Raw genomic sequence first — 16944 nt, forward strand, 5'->3', positions numbered from 1 at the left:
ATATTGAAACATCATGTTCTCTTTCACTTCTCTTTTGGAATTGCATAAATTTGAATGCAAATTCATTAAAGCAAATTTTATTAAGACAGGCTTTGGAGCCTGGGAGCCAGCATACTTCCAACCTTCTTACAACACTTCAAACTCAATATATCTAAATTTCTTCATAGATGGAAATATACCAGCTTTTTGAGTTTAACACACCATTTCAACCTATTATTGCCTTTCAAGAACCTAGTTAACATGATAATGTTACATAACCAATAGGAATTACATGGCATGGCTTGGCTTGGCATATAAGCCAACATTTCTTCAAATGCATTATATTCACACATAAAGAAATGAAGGTCAACTATTTTTAAATAATATCTTTATTCTATGGATTAATCTGAAGTAAGACCTTGGTGGGATAGTAAATGCTACTTTCAAATCATTATTGCTGTATTTAGAGCAGTTCTAGATACCCGATGGCCCTCCAGATGTTGATACAGAAACAGCGACGATGGGCAATGATAAAGGATGCTGAGAGCCATCTCTGGTTCCTTTTCCTTGGATCTGAAGTGAACTAAATATTAAAAACTGGTACATTAATTTTTAATGCGTGAAGCATTCTAAACGACTAAAAATTAAGCTAAAAAGTGAATATACAAACTTTATATCAGAGCTTGGAAAGATGCTACCGTTTTTACCGCATCAATAAAATTAAATAATGAGTAAAAGTAAAGTAAAAGTAAAATGAGTCATTTTATTACATTGCAAATGAGCTCAGACATTAAAATAAATCTTCAAGGAAGATTAGATTTTAGTTTTATTTGTGTATTTATTTATTAAATTTATATATCATCCAACTCACTCTGCAAAGCAACTCCGGATGGCTTACAATTAAAATCATAAATATAAAAATATTAAAAACATTAAATACAGAGGCAAGAAGCAAAAGGCAATTTTGGTGCGATAGTTTACATCTTCTCTGTTAATCCACCAGTCACCTTTGGTTTTAGATAGCAAAGAGCATGCTTCTCCCACTAGAGTAGTGCAGCCAGATTCCAGTACTCACAAATATTTTTGATTTTCTTTCCTGCAGGAGAAAGACTTCCAAAACCAGATAGAGGAAAGATGCGTTTCCATAAAATTGCAAATGTCAACAAAGCTCTGGATTTTATAGCAAGCAAAGGTGTCAAACTTGTCTCAATTGGTGCAGAAGGTATGTGGGTAGTAGCTATAACAAGACTTTTCTTTCATCATGAACCTACATTTTTAGTGCTGCTTGGGGTCACTATATACAATACGCCTTCAAAAAACAACTACCGGTATGTACACATTTTTCCCCAAACACTTCTTGTTTGAAAGAGCTGTAGCAGAGTGCTTGTTTTGAACAGCGAAGACCTTAGCCTTTTCAGGTACTATTGAAAATACTTTTGCCACTCCTAAAATACAGGTAGTCTTCGACTTACAACAGTTCATTTAAGTGATCATTCAAAGTTACAAACAGCACTGAAAAAAGTGACATGGCCATTTTTCACACTTACAACAACCAGGGATGGGTTCCGGCTGCTGCTTCTGCTGGTTTGCTCAGGAACAGGCTGTGCGTGCATGTGCTTGATGCATGCTATGCGTGCATGCGTGCAGTACTAAAAACATGCTTCTGTGCATGCGCAGAAGCCAAAAACAAGATGGCCACATCTATGGCACTGCCGAGAGAACCAGTTTGGGGGTGTGGCAGGCCAAGTTGCTACTTATTCAGTCAAACCGATCCAAACCGGTAGGAACCCACCTCTGCTTACAACCATTGCAGCATCCCAATGGTCATGTGACCAGCATTCAGCCGCTTGGGAATTGGCTCGTATTTATGACATTTGCGATGTCCTGGATTTAATTAATCCCCTTTCGCGACCGTCTGACAAGCAAAGTCAATAGGGAAGCCTGATTCACTTAATAGCCGGGTGACTAACTTAACAACTGCAACAACTCACTTAACAACAGCAAGAAAGGTTGTAAAATGAGGCAAAACTCACTTAACAAATGTTTCATGTAGCAACATAAATTTTGGGCTCCGTTGTGGTTGTAAGTCAAGAACCACCTGTAGAATTGGTTTTAAAAGTAGAACTATGAATCTGCCAGCAAGATATCATGAAATAAGTATGCACAAGGAACATAATGAATCCCAAATGACCACTACCACACATTATTGTATTGATGACCCTGTTGTATCCATTCCATTTCTCTCTAGAAATTGTGGATGGCAATGTGAAAATGACTCTGGGTATGATCTGGACTATCATCCTCCGTTTTGCTATTCAAGATATCTCAGTGGAAGGTAAGACTATTCTATAATGTTGTCTTCAACCTTTTGTGTCAAATAGACTTGATTCGGGGATAAAGATTGATTCAACTGGCTATAACTTTATTGACAACAGTGAAATCCTGATGTAAACATCAGTATAGCAATTAAACAACTTACAAAGAAGCATTTAGGACTGCTTTTTGCTGATCTGCTTTGTTCTTTATTATTATTTCTAGTAGAGTAAACAGATCCCATAAAGAAACGGAAATGTGAATTATATTCTCTTCTTTGAAAAAAGCATTAAAATGAGTGATACTTTTATCTCCAACAATCTGCCTCTCCTTCAAGTGGACTGATCAATTGGAAACATAGAGTTCCTTGTGAACCATAAGGTTAAATTAGATGATATGCAAAAAATATGTCACCCTTATTAAGTTCTTATTTTGTTCATTTACTTGTAAGCAACCTTAACAAGTGCTAGCATTTGCCTGGCCTTATCTGGTTTGGAAATTAAGTAGGGCCAAGCCTGAAAAGCATTTGGGTTGGAGGCTACCAGAGAATACCAGGTTGTAGGCAGCATTGCGAAATTGAAAATATATCTCAGAAGGTGACAGCTGCAAGGCAATTCCATACTGTTGATAAGAAAACAGCATGGATGAATCCACCAAGTAATCAGGAGTCAAATTTAGTTCAAATGAGACTTTAGTTTTACTGTAGCTAATTGTAACCTCAAATTATTTCCTCCATATGGGAACAAATTATTATTATTAAAAATAACTTCATGTGGCCAAATATAAAATTTAAAGAAAGGTCTGTACTTAAACAGGGAGAAATGCACATATACAAACATACAGAGAGAGGTAATTGTGAAGGTTGATAGAAAGATTAGACAGCCACTTTCAAGTACAGCATTCTTGACAGAAATCTTGCTTGAACACTATTATTTTCCTATCATCAAGTAAATATAGTAATAATGTACCATTTTGTGTCTTCTAGTTTAGTCTTAAGCCCACATTTGGGAGGGAAGGTGTGGATCTATGGTCATCATCTCCTTGAAGAAAGAAAACAGAAATATCAATTATTTAGGATAGTGATTGAATTAATTTGCTGAAATCTTCTTGACATCTTTTCATGAGCAGGGATCTTTTTACACTTTAGAAGATTTCCACTTAGATTCTGATTTAATGCATTCCATGCCATTTGCTTGTCACTCTGTCCCACCCTACCATAATTTGATTGTAAAGTTGGTGGGTTTTTTAAAGAGTAAAATAGGGCAGTGACCCAATGTCTACAATGTCCTCAAATTCTTGTGGTGACTTGGCTCTGGGAACTTTCTTGTGTGAACTTCCAAGTCAACATTATCATCTGAATCCAGCTTCCAAGAGGAGCAGTCAGAACAAACTGTATAACAGAGGAACAAGCACAAATAAAATACAACATAGACTATTTTTATATATAAGAATGCACAAATATCTGTCTTTCAATTTCATGTCAGGCTTTTACAAACAAACAATAATAGCAAATCAAGAATGCAACTTTCTGATAAATTATTCTTATTGCAAGACCTGGAAATACAGTTAAAGAAGAAATTCAGAACAGACAAGTATAGAAAGAAAGTCCTATTCATAGTAGTTGTCGGGTTCAAATCTCTTTCTCTGCCTGCCCAATATAATGGGCTGAGAGCCTCTTGTTTTCTCCTCTGGTTGGGAGGAAAGATTGATATCCCTTATTACTGTAACAGATCGGTAAGGTCTCAGGTTCTTTGCTTCCCACTTTAGCTCAGCGGATGGATAATTTAGCAATGCCAATGGACTTTCCATTTTCTATGAGATGATTATCCATCCAGTAAACATAATGGGACATTTTATGATCTTGTATTGAGAGAAATACTAGAATTGCTGCACTGGAGTTATGAAATACAAGGAGTGAATAGTAAGTTCTTCCTAAATTCTGTTCTGGGGAAAATATATTTTATCCAATTGAGTGATAACATCCACGTGGAGATTGGAGAATTGTTTGGTAGTATCGTGTGTAGATACTGCAGCATTTTATGCTACTTTGTAAAGATTGTTTAATATTGTAAAATATTGAAATGATTAATTTGGGCAGCTATAGATTTTTTGCCAACATTTTACTCAAGCAAGCAGCTGCCATCCATTACAGTAGACAATATGTAGCAGATCAACCGATTTTTATATTTCATTGGTTAATTGAGAGAATAATTATTCCTGACAAATTTACCCTGATTCTATTGTACCAATTAAATCATTTATTTAAAAGAAATTTCTTATGAATGATGACATCATTCCTGAGTAAGTGAAGCAGGATGCAAATATTAAAGAAAAATAAGTGATGAACGGATAGCTTCATGATAGAAAAAAAAATCACAAGGAAAGTTTACAATCAATTCTAGACTTCTAGAATTCTAGAATTTCCTTTTCATACAGAGCGTTAACTTTCAATCGTTGCATTTTGTAAGAAACCATATGGAAGAAAGAGAGGGAGATATTTTCATAACTAAACTGGATAGTGTATTCACTATTTTTCTGGTACAGATTTCCTTGGAAACACTCTCTGTATCTGTTGAATTAAGCAATATCATCTGAGGTAGATGTCCAACTCTCAGCTGAAGGTCTGCTATGTATTGTAGTGAGCATTTCTGTTATTCTTTATAAATCTTCTTCTTTTTTTTTATTTTAATATATTTTTATTGTTTTTACATTTAAAACAATGCAATGCTGCGGGGTCAGGGTGATCATATATTCACATTATGTACAGCTGGTTTCAACCATTAACAGTTATTCTACTTAATACATTGTCTGTCCTTCTGTTCGATCGCCATATATACATTTGTTCCAGTCTTGTCATCTTAACTTATACCAGTCATAAAATCTATTCCATACCTCAAAATATTCTGATTCCCCTTTATTTTTAAGTTCCAAGGTGAGCCTATCTGCTTCTGCACAGGCCAACACTTTTCTGATTATATCTAGCTCTGATGGTGTATTTTCTTTTTTCCAATGCTGTGCATAGGTTATGCGCGCTGCAGTCAGTATATGTATAATTAGATAGAGTGTATCTTTCTTAAACCCCTCCGGTATTATGCCTAGGAGAAAAGTTTCTGGTTTAAACATAATTTGTTCTCCCACCATTTGTTCTAACCATGATTGGATCATTTTCCAATATTTTTTTGCCTCATTGCACGTCCACCACATATGGTAGAAGGTGCCTGGTGTTTTTTTACACTTCCAGCAATTTATAAATCTTCTTTGATGGTATTTTCAGAGACATCTGCCAAAGAAGGACTGCTGTTGTGGTGTCAAAGAAAAACGGCACCTTACCGAAATGTGAACATTCAAAATTTCCATCTTAGGTAAAGTGAATCATTTCTAGATGTAAAGACTTCTCTGTTAATTATGTAGATGTGTTTTATCCTTAATGGTACATTTGGAAATGGAGAGCACACAATACATCAGTGGTGAGTTCCTACCGGTTCGGCTGAAACGGTAGTGGTTTGGCGGCAGCAACCTGGGCCTGCCACCCGTGGCCCCTGAATCGGTTCCCCAGGCTGCGCCATTGGCAGCACCATCTTGTTTTTCAGTTCTGCACATGCACAGAACAATTTTAATTGCATTGCGCATGCATGCGCAGCGCACATCAAGCACCCGCGAGCAAAGCACAGAAACAAGCGAACCAGCAGTAGTGCTTGCCGGAATCCACTCCTGCAATACATCATATTTTCTTTGCAGTTTGAGAAGGTCCAGGAATAACTCTTCAACATCTTCATCAATGATTTGGATGAGGGAATAAATGGGGAACTCATCAAATTTGCAGATGATACCAAGCTGGCAGGAATAGCCAACACTCCAGAAGATAGGCTTAAGATACAGAAGGATCTTGACAAACTTGAACATTGGGCACTATCTAATAAAATGAAATTCAATGGTGAAAAGAGTAAGGTTCTACATTTAGGCAACAAAAACGGAATGCACAGGTACAGTATAGGTGATACCTTACTCAGTAGTAGTAACTGTGAAAGGGATCTTGGAGTCCTAGTGGACAACCATTTAAATATGAGCCAGCAGTGTGCAGCAGCTGCCAAAAAAGCCAACACAGTTCTAGGCTGCATCAACAGAGGGATAGAATCAAGATCACGTGAAGTGTTAATACCGCTTTATAATGCCTTGGTAAGGCCACACTTGGAATACTGCATTCAGTTCTGGTCGCCACGATGTAAAAAAGATGTGGAGACTCTAGAAAGAGTGCAGAGAAGAGCAACAAAGATGATTAGGGGACTGGAGACCAAAACATATGAAGAACGGTTGCAGGAACTGGGTATGTTTAGCTTAAGAGAAAGAAGGACTAGGGGAGACATGATAGCATTATTCCAATATCTCAGAGGTTGCCACAAAGAAGAGGGAGTCAAACTATTCTCCAAAGCACCTGAGGGTAGAACAAGAAGCAATGGGTGGAAACTAATCAAGGAGAGAAGCAACTTAGAACTGAGGAGAAATTTCCTGACAGTGAGAACAATTAATCAGTGGAACAGCTTGCCTCCAGAAGTTGTGAATGCCCCAACACTGGAAGTCTTTAAGAAGATGTTGGATAGCTATTTGTCTGAAACGGTATAGGGTTTCCTGCCTAGGCAGGGGGTTGGACTAGAAGACCTCCAAGGTCCCTTCCAACTCTACTATTGTATTGTAACTCTACAAGGCTAGCATGTGTATAGGGGCTTCCAGATTATTGTAGCAATTAAAATGGACACCCTATGTGAAAGGAGTCAGCAGTGAGATTATTTCACATGTCACCATGGATGCTCTTTGATGGAAGAGGCCTAATTAGAAAGGAAATTACTACAATTAATGTTTGGGGGAATAAACAGAAGTCCCGATCGTAATGTATTGATGACACAATATTTAAAAAATCAAACACTATCATTTTTTGTTTTACCTCCATCTGCACAACGTACATCTGTTGTGTAATGTCTAGAAATTAATTTATATTGCAAGTATGTTGAAATTGGCAGAAATAGTGGAAGAAAGATCCCTTTCACAGAACCTATAAATAGTGTGAAAATTGGGCATTGTGGCATGATTAATAAATGCTAATTTTTATCCCCAGCAGTTGCTGCTGAGACTAAAAAAAAAGGACACTTGTTTTCATTTTGGATCTAATCAGGTTATAAATAGATATGCAAACTTTCAAATTTCATAAAGTTCTTACTCCAAAGAACAGAAAGCAATAAAACCTTAGGTGTACAGTGTGTAGAAAAATCCAAGACACAAATAACTTGAAGATCATAGCTATTTATGTTGTAGCTTTTGTTTTAATCTCTGTACAATGTCCAGAGTTACCATTGTGAGATAGGAGGTCATAGAGATTATGTAAATACATATATACATATAAGGATCGAAGAAAACATCTCTGTTGTTGAGAATGGTCTCTGACCTACAGATAGTTGAGGTCTTTGCCTGCAGGTAGTTAAGAACAGATTTTACCAAATATCCTATTTTTATAGATACCTGTAATTAGTGGATTGTTGGGTTTGGCTTCAAATGCCATTTAAAAAATAATATATATGAAAAATGCATTAACAGCGATAAAATAAATAGACCCAGCTTCCCAAACCTGGCATCTTCAGAAGAGCTGGTGCTTTTTCCAGGGGCAACTGGACTTTCTGGTTTTTCTTTGAAGATGTTTTGCTTGAAAAAGCACCTTTGGGACAACCATGACCTGGATGACTGAGAATCTCCATAGACAAGAGCTGGGAATGTTGGCTGAGACATTTTGTTGGAGAATGCAGGATAAACTAACTACTGTAATGTGTCAAATAATTGACTCAGATGAATTATGCTTTCTCCCACATGAAACTCCTTATAAGGCATTGGAGAGATGAACTCTCCTGTTCAACACATGTCTTACTGTCTGTGTACGGCAGGTCATACCCATGTTTGGGTTCTAGGCACAATCCATTGGAGCTCTGGGAAAATATATTTCAAACATTTGAATCCTACCAGACTTTTCAGACTATGTGAGTGGCCTGCTCTTTTGTTGGCTGCTGGTTTAAAACTTTACGACTGATTTTCTAAATGATATGCGAGCAATATTTTCTGAGCTACCCTGAGTATGCCCTGGATACCTAAAAGTAAATAAAAAGATGGACAAACCACTGAGTGAAATGAGCAGCCCATCTGTCCCAGCCAACTGTAGATTCTTGCCCCGTGAAAAAATAAGTAAGCAGTCATTTATCATCTAGTGCACTGTGCATGAAATTTCTCTGGGCTTTTTTTTTTCTGTACAAAAGTCAAGGAAATTTGTCTTACAAGATAATATCCTAAAATACCTCTGCCTTATCAACATTTTAAATATTTTTTGAAACTTATGAGCTATTGCTATTGGGCATGTGATACAATTGCTGAATATTGTCAGACCTTGCACTGTCTGGCAAAATCAGTGTTTAATTAATATATTGTCGCCTTATTTTTGGTTTCTTCACATGAAGCTGGAAAGATGGCCTTGGTCTCTGTGCACTGATTCATAGACACCGACCAGATCTCATTGACTACTCCAAGCTTTCAAAGGTCATTAATTTTGCTGGCATGGCATGATAACTTGCACCAATCTGGCATGGTTTGCACTGATTTGGCTCACATACTACATATAGAGATATGTCTGCTTTGTAGTTTGAAATAAGCCTTCTTTCTTTGGCTCTTGACCTGCAGGTATAGAACAGCCTTCCTGAACCAGGTGCCCTCTGCTAATTTTAAATTTCTCCCACTGATAATAGCCAATCACTATGGTTAAGGCTGCAGTAGGCAATCCCAATTAAGCTAAACCATAAGCCATGAAAAGTATCTGGAAAAATAAGCTACTATTTGGACAAATCTACTTGGACTTGGGATATTCAATGTAGGCCTCTCTCCAACTCACAGCCAATTCGTTAGGATTAGTCGTGTCTAAAAGCTCTCCGGATTGTGCCAAAATAATTTAAGTATATTGGCATTGTAGATTTGATGGGGGAGTGTGTGTGCACTTGTGCGCCTATTAGTTTTTCTTTCTGCATGCTTTTCTTTGCTTTCTGGAAATCTTTGGAGAGCCATAGAGGATTTTTCTTTGCATTGATGCATTTAGGGTATGTACAATATGCAAAGCTGAAAAGCTTGATGGCTGCCACACATTGTTTGGTTCATATGCAGTATGAGTTAAACGGCAGGCATAACTAATAACTAAGCTTTTTAGTTTAGCAAGGTGGTAAACATAGCAAAGTCACATCCATCTTTTTGTGTGTCTGTCTGAAGATTACAGGGGAAATCCCTAAGATGAAAGCAGGGAAGGTAAAAGCAGGAGCACTCAAGTGAAGGCAGCACCAGCAACTCCTTCCAAAATTTGTCCTACCACAACAGTTTTTCAATAGTTCCCTAGTAACTCTGGGGGCTCAGTGGCTAAGATGCTGAGCTTGTCGATCAGAAAGGTCAGCAGTTCGGTGGTTCAAATCCCTAGTGCTGCGTAACAGAGTGAGCTCCCATTACTTGTCCCAGCTTCTGCCAACCTAGCAATTCGAAAGCACAAAAAAAATGTAAGTAGAAAAATAGAAACTACCTTTGATGGGAAGGTAACAGTGTTCTGTGCGCCTTCGGCCACATGACCATGAAGATGCTGGCCACATGACCATGAAGATGTCTTCGGACAGTGCTGGCTCTTCGGCTTTGAAACGGAGATGAGCACTGCCTCCTAGAGCTCGGAATGACTAGCACATATGTGCAAGGGGAAACATATATATATAACCATATGACCTTCCTCCCATATTTAGGCATACCAGGGGTTGTAACACAAAATACATACCTATTTCCCTGGCTCAACTGATAAGGAGACGACCCTGTGGCTTAGTGGCTAAGACTCCTGCCTAAGATATATACAGCCCAGGTTCGAATCCAAGTAAGGGTATGGCTAGCTGATGAGAGCTAATTAGCTCGAAATAGATCTATACTAGTCTCCCTTTATTTATTTATCACTACAAATGCAACACAAATATAAAAAGGCAACATTAAAAATAAAAATGTGGTTTTCTGCCTGCATGGTCTTCTGTGATGAGCCGAAGGACAGAAAGAGGGAGTAGTGACCTTCCTCCCATATTTAGGCATACCAGGGGTTATAACACAAATACATACCTATTTCCCTGGCTCAACTGATAAGGAGGCGAGCCTGTGGCTTAGTGGCTAAGACTCCTGCCTAAGATATATACAGCCCAGGTTCGAATCCCAGTAAGGGTATGGCTAGCTGATGAGAGCTAATTAGCTCGAAATAGATCTATACTAGTCTCCCTTTATTTATTTATCAGTACAAATACAACACAAATATAAAAAGGCAACATTAAAAATAAAAATATGGTTTCCTGCCTGCATGGTCTTCTGTGATAAGCCGAAGGACAGAAAGAGGGAGTAGTGACCTTCCTCCCATATTTAGGCATACCAGGGGTTGTAACACAAAATACATACCTATTTCCCTGGCTCAACTGATAAGGAGGCGACCCTGTGGCTTAGTGGCTAAGACTCCTGCCTAAGATATATACAGCCCAGGTTCGAATCCCAGTAAGGGTATGGCTAGCTGATGAGATATACATACACACACACACACACACACACACACACACACACACACACTTAGGAGTAAGAGTGTCAGCAGGATATGGTTAAAAAATGTCAAGATGGAAGATACGCTGCAGTGGAAATCTGCCATGCTTCTTGGGGGAACATTTAATCTTATTTTAAAATGCTGCTATTGAGTGAATCTCTAACATATTTTGTCCTTGCTTTTGAATTGCTGCAACCTTTCCCTTAAATAAGGGACTTACCAATTGTAATTTCTGCTTCCTGTGCAGGACGACCCTCTGGGGAATATAAACCTGGCCATGGAGGTTGCTGAAAAATACCTGGATATCCCAAAGATGTTGGATGCAGAAGGTGTGAGTTAATGCGCTTTTAATAGGCAGCAGGTTGCAACTGTTAAAGTCTTTTTGTCCCATATGTTATAAGAAAAGGATCTCCTTCTCCACATTGTGATTTATCAAACTGCATCTTACCTGCCATTTCCATTTAGACTGGAATAAGAAAATGCTGTCTGATGTAATTGAAATTAATAGCAGTAGGGAGGGCAATTTTCAGTTCCCCCCTTGTTTTCATTTAGTTATCCATCAATAACTCCATGCTTTCCAAGTAATTCATAAACATAAATCCAGAGATTTCAAGTAAAATATCATTTGAAGACCTATATCAGTTAGAATTTTTTTTTTTAAATCCAGCTAAAATAATTACGTTCTGAAACTCCTGGCACCTAAAAATGCAGGAAGTCCGGGACAAGAAAATCAGACTACGCAATTGAACCTGAACCCTTATTTTAATGTTTGTTGTTTGTACAAACTATTTTGAAAAGGGTAGGGCTTCCTTTTTGGGGGTTGCAGTTGCCATCTTTACTTTTTCCCCCAGTCCAAGTACCGTGTTTCCCCAAAAATAAAACATGGTCTTATTTTCTTTTGACCCGTGAAATAAGCACTTGGTCTTATTTTTGGGGAGGTCTTATTATTTTTGAAGTGCAGAAGGCAGCAAGCATGGTTACCTCATGGCTGCTGCGTTGCTGCAATATTTTCAGGGAGGGCTTATTTTAGGGGGAGGGATTATTTTAGCACATGTGCTCAAAAGCTCAATTGGGCTCATTATCCAGGGAGGTCTTATTTTCAGGGAAACAGACATAACAACACATTCTTAGACAACTTCAAAGAATATTAGCATTAGTGTTGAATATTGTCAGTTGAGAGCAACATCTATCAGCCTAATTTATTCATGCTTTCCCTGAAAAATTTCCCTGAAGATAATTCAGGTCTATGAAATGACTTGCCATCCCATCTTGTTTATTATTGCTAGCTATGCAGTCAAGAGCAAAAAAGACTTGATTTTGGGTGGTTTTTTTTACAGCTTCTGTAGTGTTGAGATATTTGTTCCCATCTAATGTTGCTACTCAGATTTGCTTGCCTCATTTGGTATTCCACACCTATGGCACAATATTACAATTGTTTCATGATTGACAACAGATACACAATTCTTTTGTGTTCACTGGCAGATTTGAAATCTTGAAAGTATGTCTCGTACTTGTCTTATTTCAGCATGGCTGCCATGGTGGAAGTGTCAATTTACTAGAAAAATAAAGGCATAAAAGAACCCACACTAATCTCCTGATGTTCTTTATTGATTTTATTTTGGTCTTTCTACAGGGCTAAGTGGGTTCATTTTCAAATAAAGACTTGCCCTGCAGCTATTCATCTTGTTTGCTTTCTAAGGATGTGAGAGTTATGGAAGCCGAAGGCATTCTTATAAATGCAGTACATTTTTAACATGCTGCTTTCCCAATTGTTTTTTTCAGTTTTAAAAAATGGATAGATCAGACAAGTTTGGCAGGATCAATTGATATCTACTGGCTTTTTGCTTGCTACCTGTCTTTCTTTTGGAATGGCTTAACAGTGCAATGTCAGGTTCATTAAATCTCTTTTCTCCTGTTGTCATTGGCCACATCCTAAGAAGGAGAATGTTTCATTTCAGTTTGAAATTAACTATTAAAGAAATATGGACCTAGCCCATCCTTGAGGGGAATATAAGTCTTGATGGAAAATGATTTGAGATCTATAAACTTTATTGTCAATGAAAATACATGCTTTCATGGATTTCCTCTTAACTGGAAATGACTTGGGCAGCCTAATGTCAATTTTGGGGTATATAAGATGGGATCAAGCTTACCAGACATGCTTATTTAAATAATTGAGTAGTCAACCCTCTTGAAAAGATTTCATAGCTTATCATTCATTTTTTATTGGTGCTAGGAAAGTAGAGTATTTTTGCTCTATGGCTACTATGATAATGTATGGGTTATTTTTTTTTGCTTATTTTGTGATTCCTTTCTGTTTTCTTTTTAGAAGCTATAGGTTGCTCCCTTATAAAATGCATGGGTAGTTTTCAGAAAGCCCTTGTTTAAAAAATAATCACAGTTGCTTTCTTTCGCACTTCTGAGGGCATTTGTCAGATCCATTCTTTATATGTTGGACAATATTAAATCTCTACCATGTGGAAGTAAAATAATGCATTGAAATTTGTATTTGTATTCTGGAAAGATGATTCCTTTTAAACAATGAAAACAACAATGCACATATGACATAATACCTATAATACTATCTTTTTTTTTCCTAGAAAGGGCCTTTGACAGGTAGAAACTTCTAAGCATCCCGCAGTAATTTCCCTGTTCATTCAGAAACACCATATATGGTTATCCCAGATTGTAAAGTTCAGTCAGGAGAACCTCAGCATTTCAAACAATCTCTCTGTATAATTAGAGACATGGGGTATTCTGAGGGGGATAACAAAAGTCAATATGACAGACATTCTGCAGGACTGAAGCCATGCCTGGAAAAGAATTTTGAATGTGAAGGAGCACCCTTCTTCTTGATTACTTTGAGTCTCTATATAGACACTCCTGAATATACACCAATGAATCAAACCATATAGCATGCTGGCACCTGATTTGTCTGCAAGTATTCTTCTCAAAAACCTTAGCTATTTTCAAATTTTGTTCTCCAGGATCTCCATTTTAGCGTCAATGCTTTCTTCTTCCAGTTTAAATGACTCTAATAATACAGAGAACAAGATGGAGCACGTGTTGTGTCTCCCTTGCTTACTACTGTCCTATTACATATTGTGCTTGTTTTCTTTCTTTTCTCTTTTCTGATAGACATTGTGAATACCCCCAAGCCTGATGAAAGAGCAATCATGACTTACGTTTCTTGCTTCTATCATGCTTTTGCTGGAGCTGAGCAGGTATGCATATCACCTTTTGGATTGCTGTGTGCTTTGTGTTCAAGGTTTCCATTAGCTCTGAAACCACTTTGTTTTTTTAAAAAAAATTAGGACTGACAAATAAAATATATGGGGCTATTAGAAACACTGCAGCAATAGACATGGAGAAACAAGCATATATAGATGCATACAGAATAAATAAAAACAGATAGTCCTTGACTTACGAACAGAACTGACTCTGGAATTTTGGTTGTAATTTGTTGTGGTCATTAAGCGAGACACAAACGTGAATACCTCACTCAATGAATACAATCCCAGTTCTCTACTTTGCGATTGTTAAAGCAACTGTGCAAGGGCGCCTCAGGGCCTGGCGCTAACCAGCATGAGGATACCTGCCACAGGCCAGCGAGGCCCACTATGTGCAGGCCCCCTGCTTCCCGTCCTTCTGCCAAGAGGTCTGGATCTTCTCCCTACCCCACCGTTGCCAGGGTCTATTTATCTTTCCCTTTCCCTGTAACTGCTGAGAGGTGAACCAAGCTGATGCTAATCTAGAAAGCTAGCGAAGGCAATTTTCCTCAACGCTAGAGAGGCAGGAACACGAAGTCAGCCCACAAAGTTCCTGATCCTGGATCATCCCTGAGAAAGATTGCCTTCATTAGCACCATAACAGCTGGGCCTACCTGGCAGTAGCTTCAAGAAAAAAAGGAGATAAGTGGCCGTGATAGGGCAGGCAGAAGGCCCAGGCCTCTTGGGAGTTATGGGGATGGAGAGAAGCGCCCCACAGACTGGTCAGCCTAGCTAGCCAAGGCCTTTAGGCCGAGGGCAGGTTTCTAGATGCCAGTGGCCTAGATAGCTAAGGCCTCCCAGTCCTCCCAGTAGGGGGAGAGGATGCAATGCTTCCACAGCCATAAAGGTGGCTGCACCTGAATTTTGATCATGTGAGTGAGTGGGTGTGGGTGCTGCAATGGTCAGGATTTCAGACCGCGGTCATACGTCCCTCGTTCAGCACTGTTCACATGGTCGCTGAATGAATGGCTATTCAGTTGAGGACTACCTGTATAATTACTGTGATAATTTTTATCACTTTTGAAAAGGCCACTACCATTTTCCAGAAAAAGCCTACCCACTTGGGGGGGGGTCTTTTTTGCAGTATCAAGGCAGTTTATAGTGATGGAAGGAAAGCATTTCTCCGGCTGCTCTAATGTGATTAGACTGTATCAATTATTCAGATTCAATATAAATATTTTAATAGTTTTCAGACTGTACTCTGGTGAAGTCCGAGATTTTTCGGCAGCTAATCATCACTGAGGAGAGAGCAACAAGGACAGACAATCTTCTTAGAAAAAGCATTTACCTTCGCTATTAAACTATTGCAAAACTAGAATTGCCACAAGAATATCCTTGGGGCAGTTTTCCCCAGAATGATAACCGTCAGGCAAACTGGGATTAGACCTTCAGGAATTTCTCAGCCAAGGTGGCCACTGGTTATGTGAACTGGATATACTGTCATAATCTCTATCTATGTGAAAATCTAGACTTCTTTTGTAAAAGGCTCAGGCCCAGAAGGGTCATGATCAACTAGCTGTGAGGACAAACGGTGATCCCCGGACATACCACATAATTTTTTGCTGTGTGCAGAGACTCCAGGGTACTTTATATGGAGAGTAATATTTGGCTGTAAAGTGAAATCAGGATTTATTAAAAATTATTGCCACTGAAGGAATCATCTTCAGTTTATTATTTTCTGGGTAAAAATTCAGAGGTAAGTTCATTCATTCCTCTTTTTTGCCTCCTTCCCTCAGTCCTTTCTTTCCCCTCCTAGATAATAGCATAGATTCCCTTACCATTGTATTTTGTGATTGGGCACTGATAATTTGTTGTTTACATTGCCAATAGTAGAGATGAAACATCAGCTAGCTAGCTTTGGAATTAATCAAAGATTACACTGGAAATTACAGAACACAAACAATATTTCTGCGGGTTTCTCCTAATATTAATTTTTTTGTTAAAAAAAACTATGAGTAAAAAAATAATTGTGCGGCTCTCATTTATTTATCATGACTGAAGCTAATGCAGCAATAATTCTGTTTTAAGATGCTACTCAAAATGTCTGATTTTATTATAACAGATTAACACTGCTATTTCTTTGAAATGACTATTTGTTAGTATAGTACATTTGGGCATCAATAAACCTAGAAAAATTGTAAATCAAAGTGTATGTAATAGAATGTGAAGTTCTTAATATTGCTAAACTAATTAATTGATAGTTGCTTTTTCCGCAAATTATTCATCCTGAGACATTTGTCACTAACTACTTTTGGGAATATTATTTTTACATTAGTTCATGATTATATTACTTTTGCTTCTATGACTCTATTAAAGTTCCTTCAATGAAATGTAAATAGATCAAAATATGTTTACATACATATATTAAGATTATGGCTTTTCTAGCGTATTTTATAAATAAATTAGGAGATAATAAAATATGTTATTTTTATAGCAGATTCATAAATTAAAATCAGATTAAGTCAGGGTCATGATCAGATTCATAAATTAAAAACTACTACCTCAGGAGTAATTTTAAAAATTCTACTGAAATTATATGATAGTTATAATACAATACTGTAATTAGATACAGAAAATCTAAAGTCTTTCTCAAAGAAAAATGTCAATATGTTATAAGACTAATTAAAATAAAGGTTTTAGCATAGAAGTAATGCTAGGTTTGAAGAAATATTCATTTTTATGACATTTGTGTTTCCCCATAAACTCAATGGGATTTTTAATTCAAAGTGTTGGTTGTTAACTATAAAGCCCTAAATGGAAAAA

General features: G+C 37.6%; 1 protein-coding gene across 1 annotated transcript in view; it reads left to right on the forward strand.

Moving 5' to 3' along the window:
* Positions 1–16944, forward strand: part of ACTN2 (actinin alpha 2) — a 71748-nt gene that overhangs the window by 18609 nt on the left and 36195 nt on the right. Inside the window, exons 3-8 of the mRNA XM_081944207.1 lie at positions 1082–1201; positions 2228–2314; positions 5567–5654; positions 8784–8862; positions 11160–11241; positions 14051–14136. Coding sequence (XP_081800333.1) covers positions 1082–1201; positions 2228–2314; positions 5567–5654; positions 8784–8862; positions 11160–11241; positions 14051–14136 — 542 coding nt within the window. The remainder of the gene's footprint in view (positions 1–1081; positions 1202–2227; positions 2315–5566; positions 5655–8783; positions 8863–11159; positions 11242–14050; positions 14137–16944) is intronic.

Source organism: Natrix helvetica (genome assembly GCF_964273705.1).
Source record: "Natrix helvetica genome assembly, chromosome: 2".
NCBI classification, from domain to species: Eukaryota; Metazoa; Chordata; class Lepidosauria; order Squamata; family Natricidae; genus Natrix; species Natrix helvetica.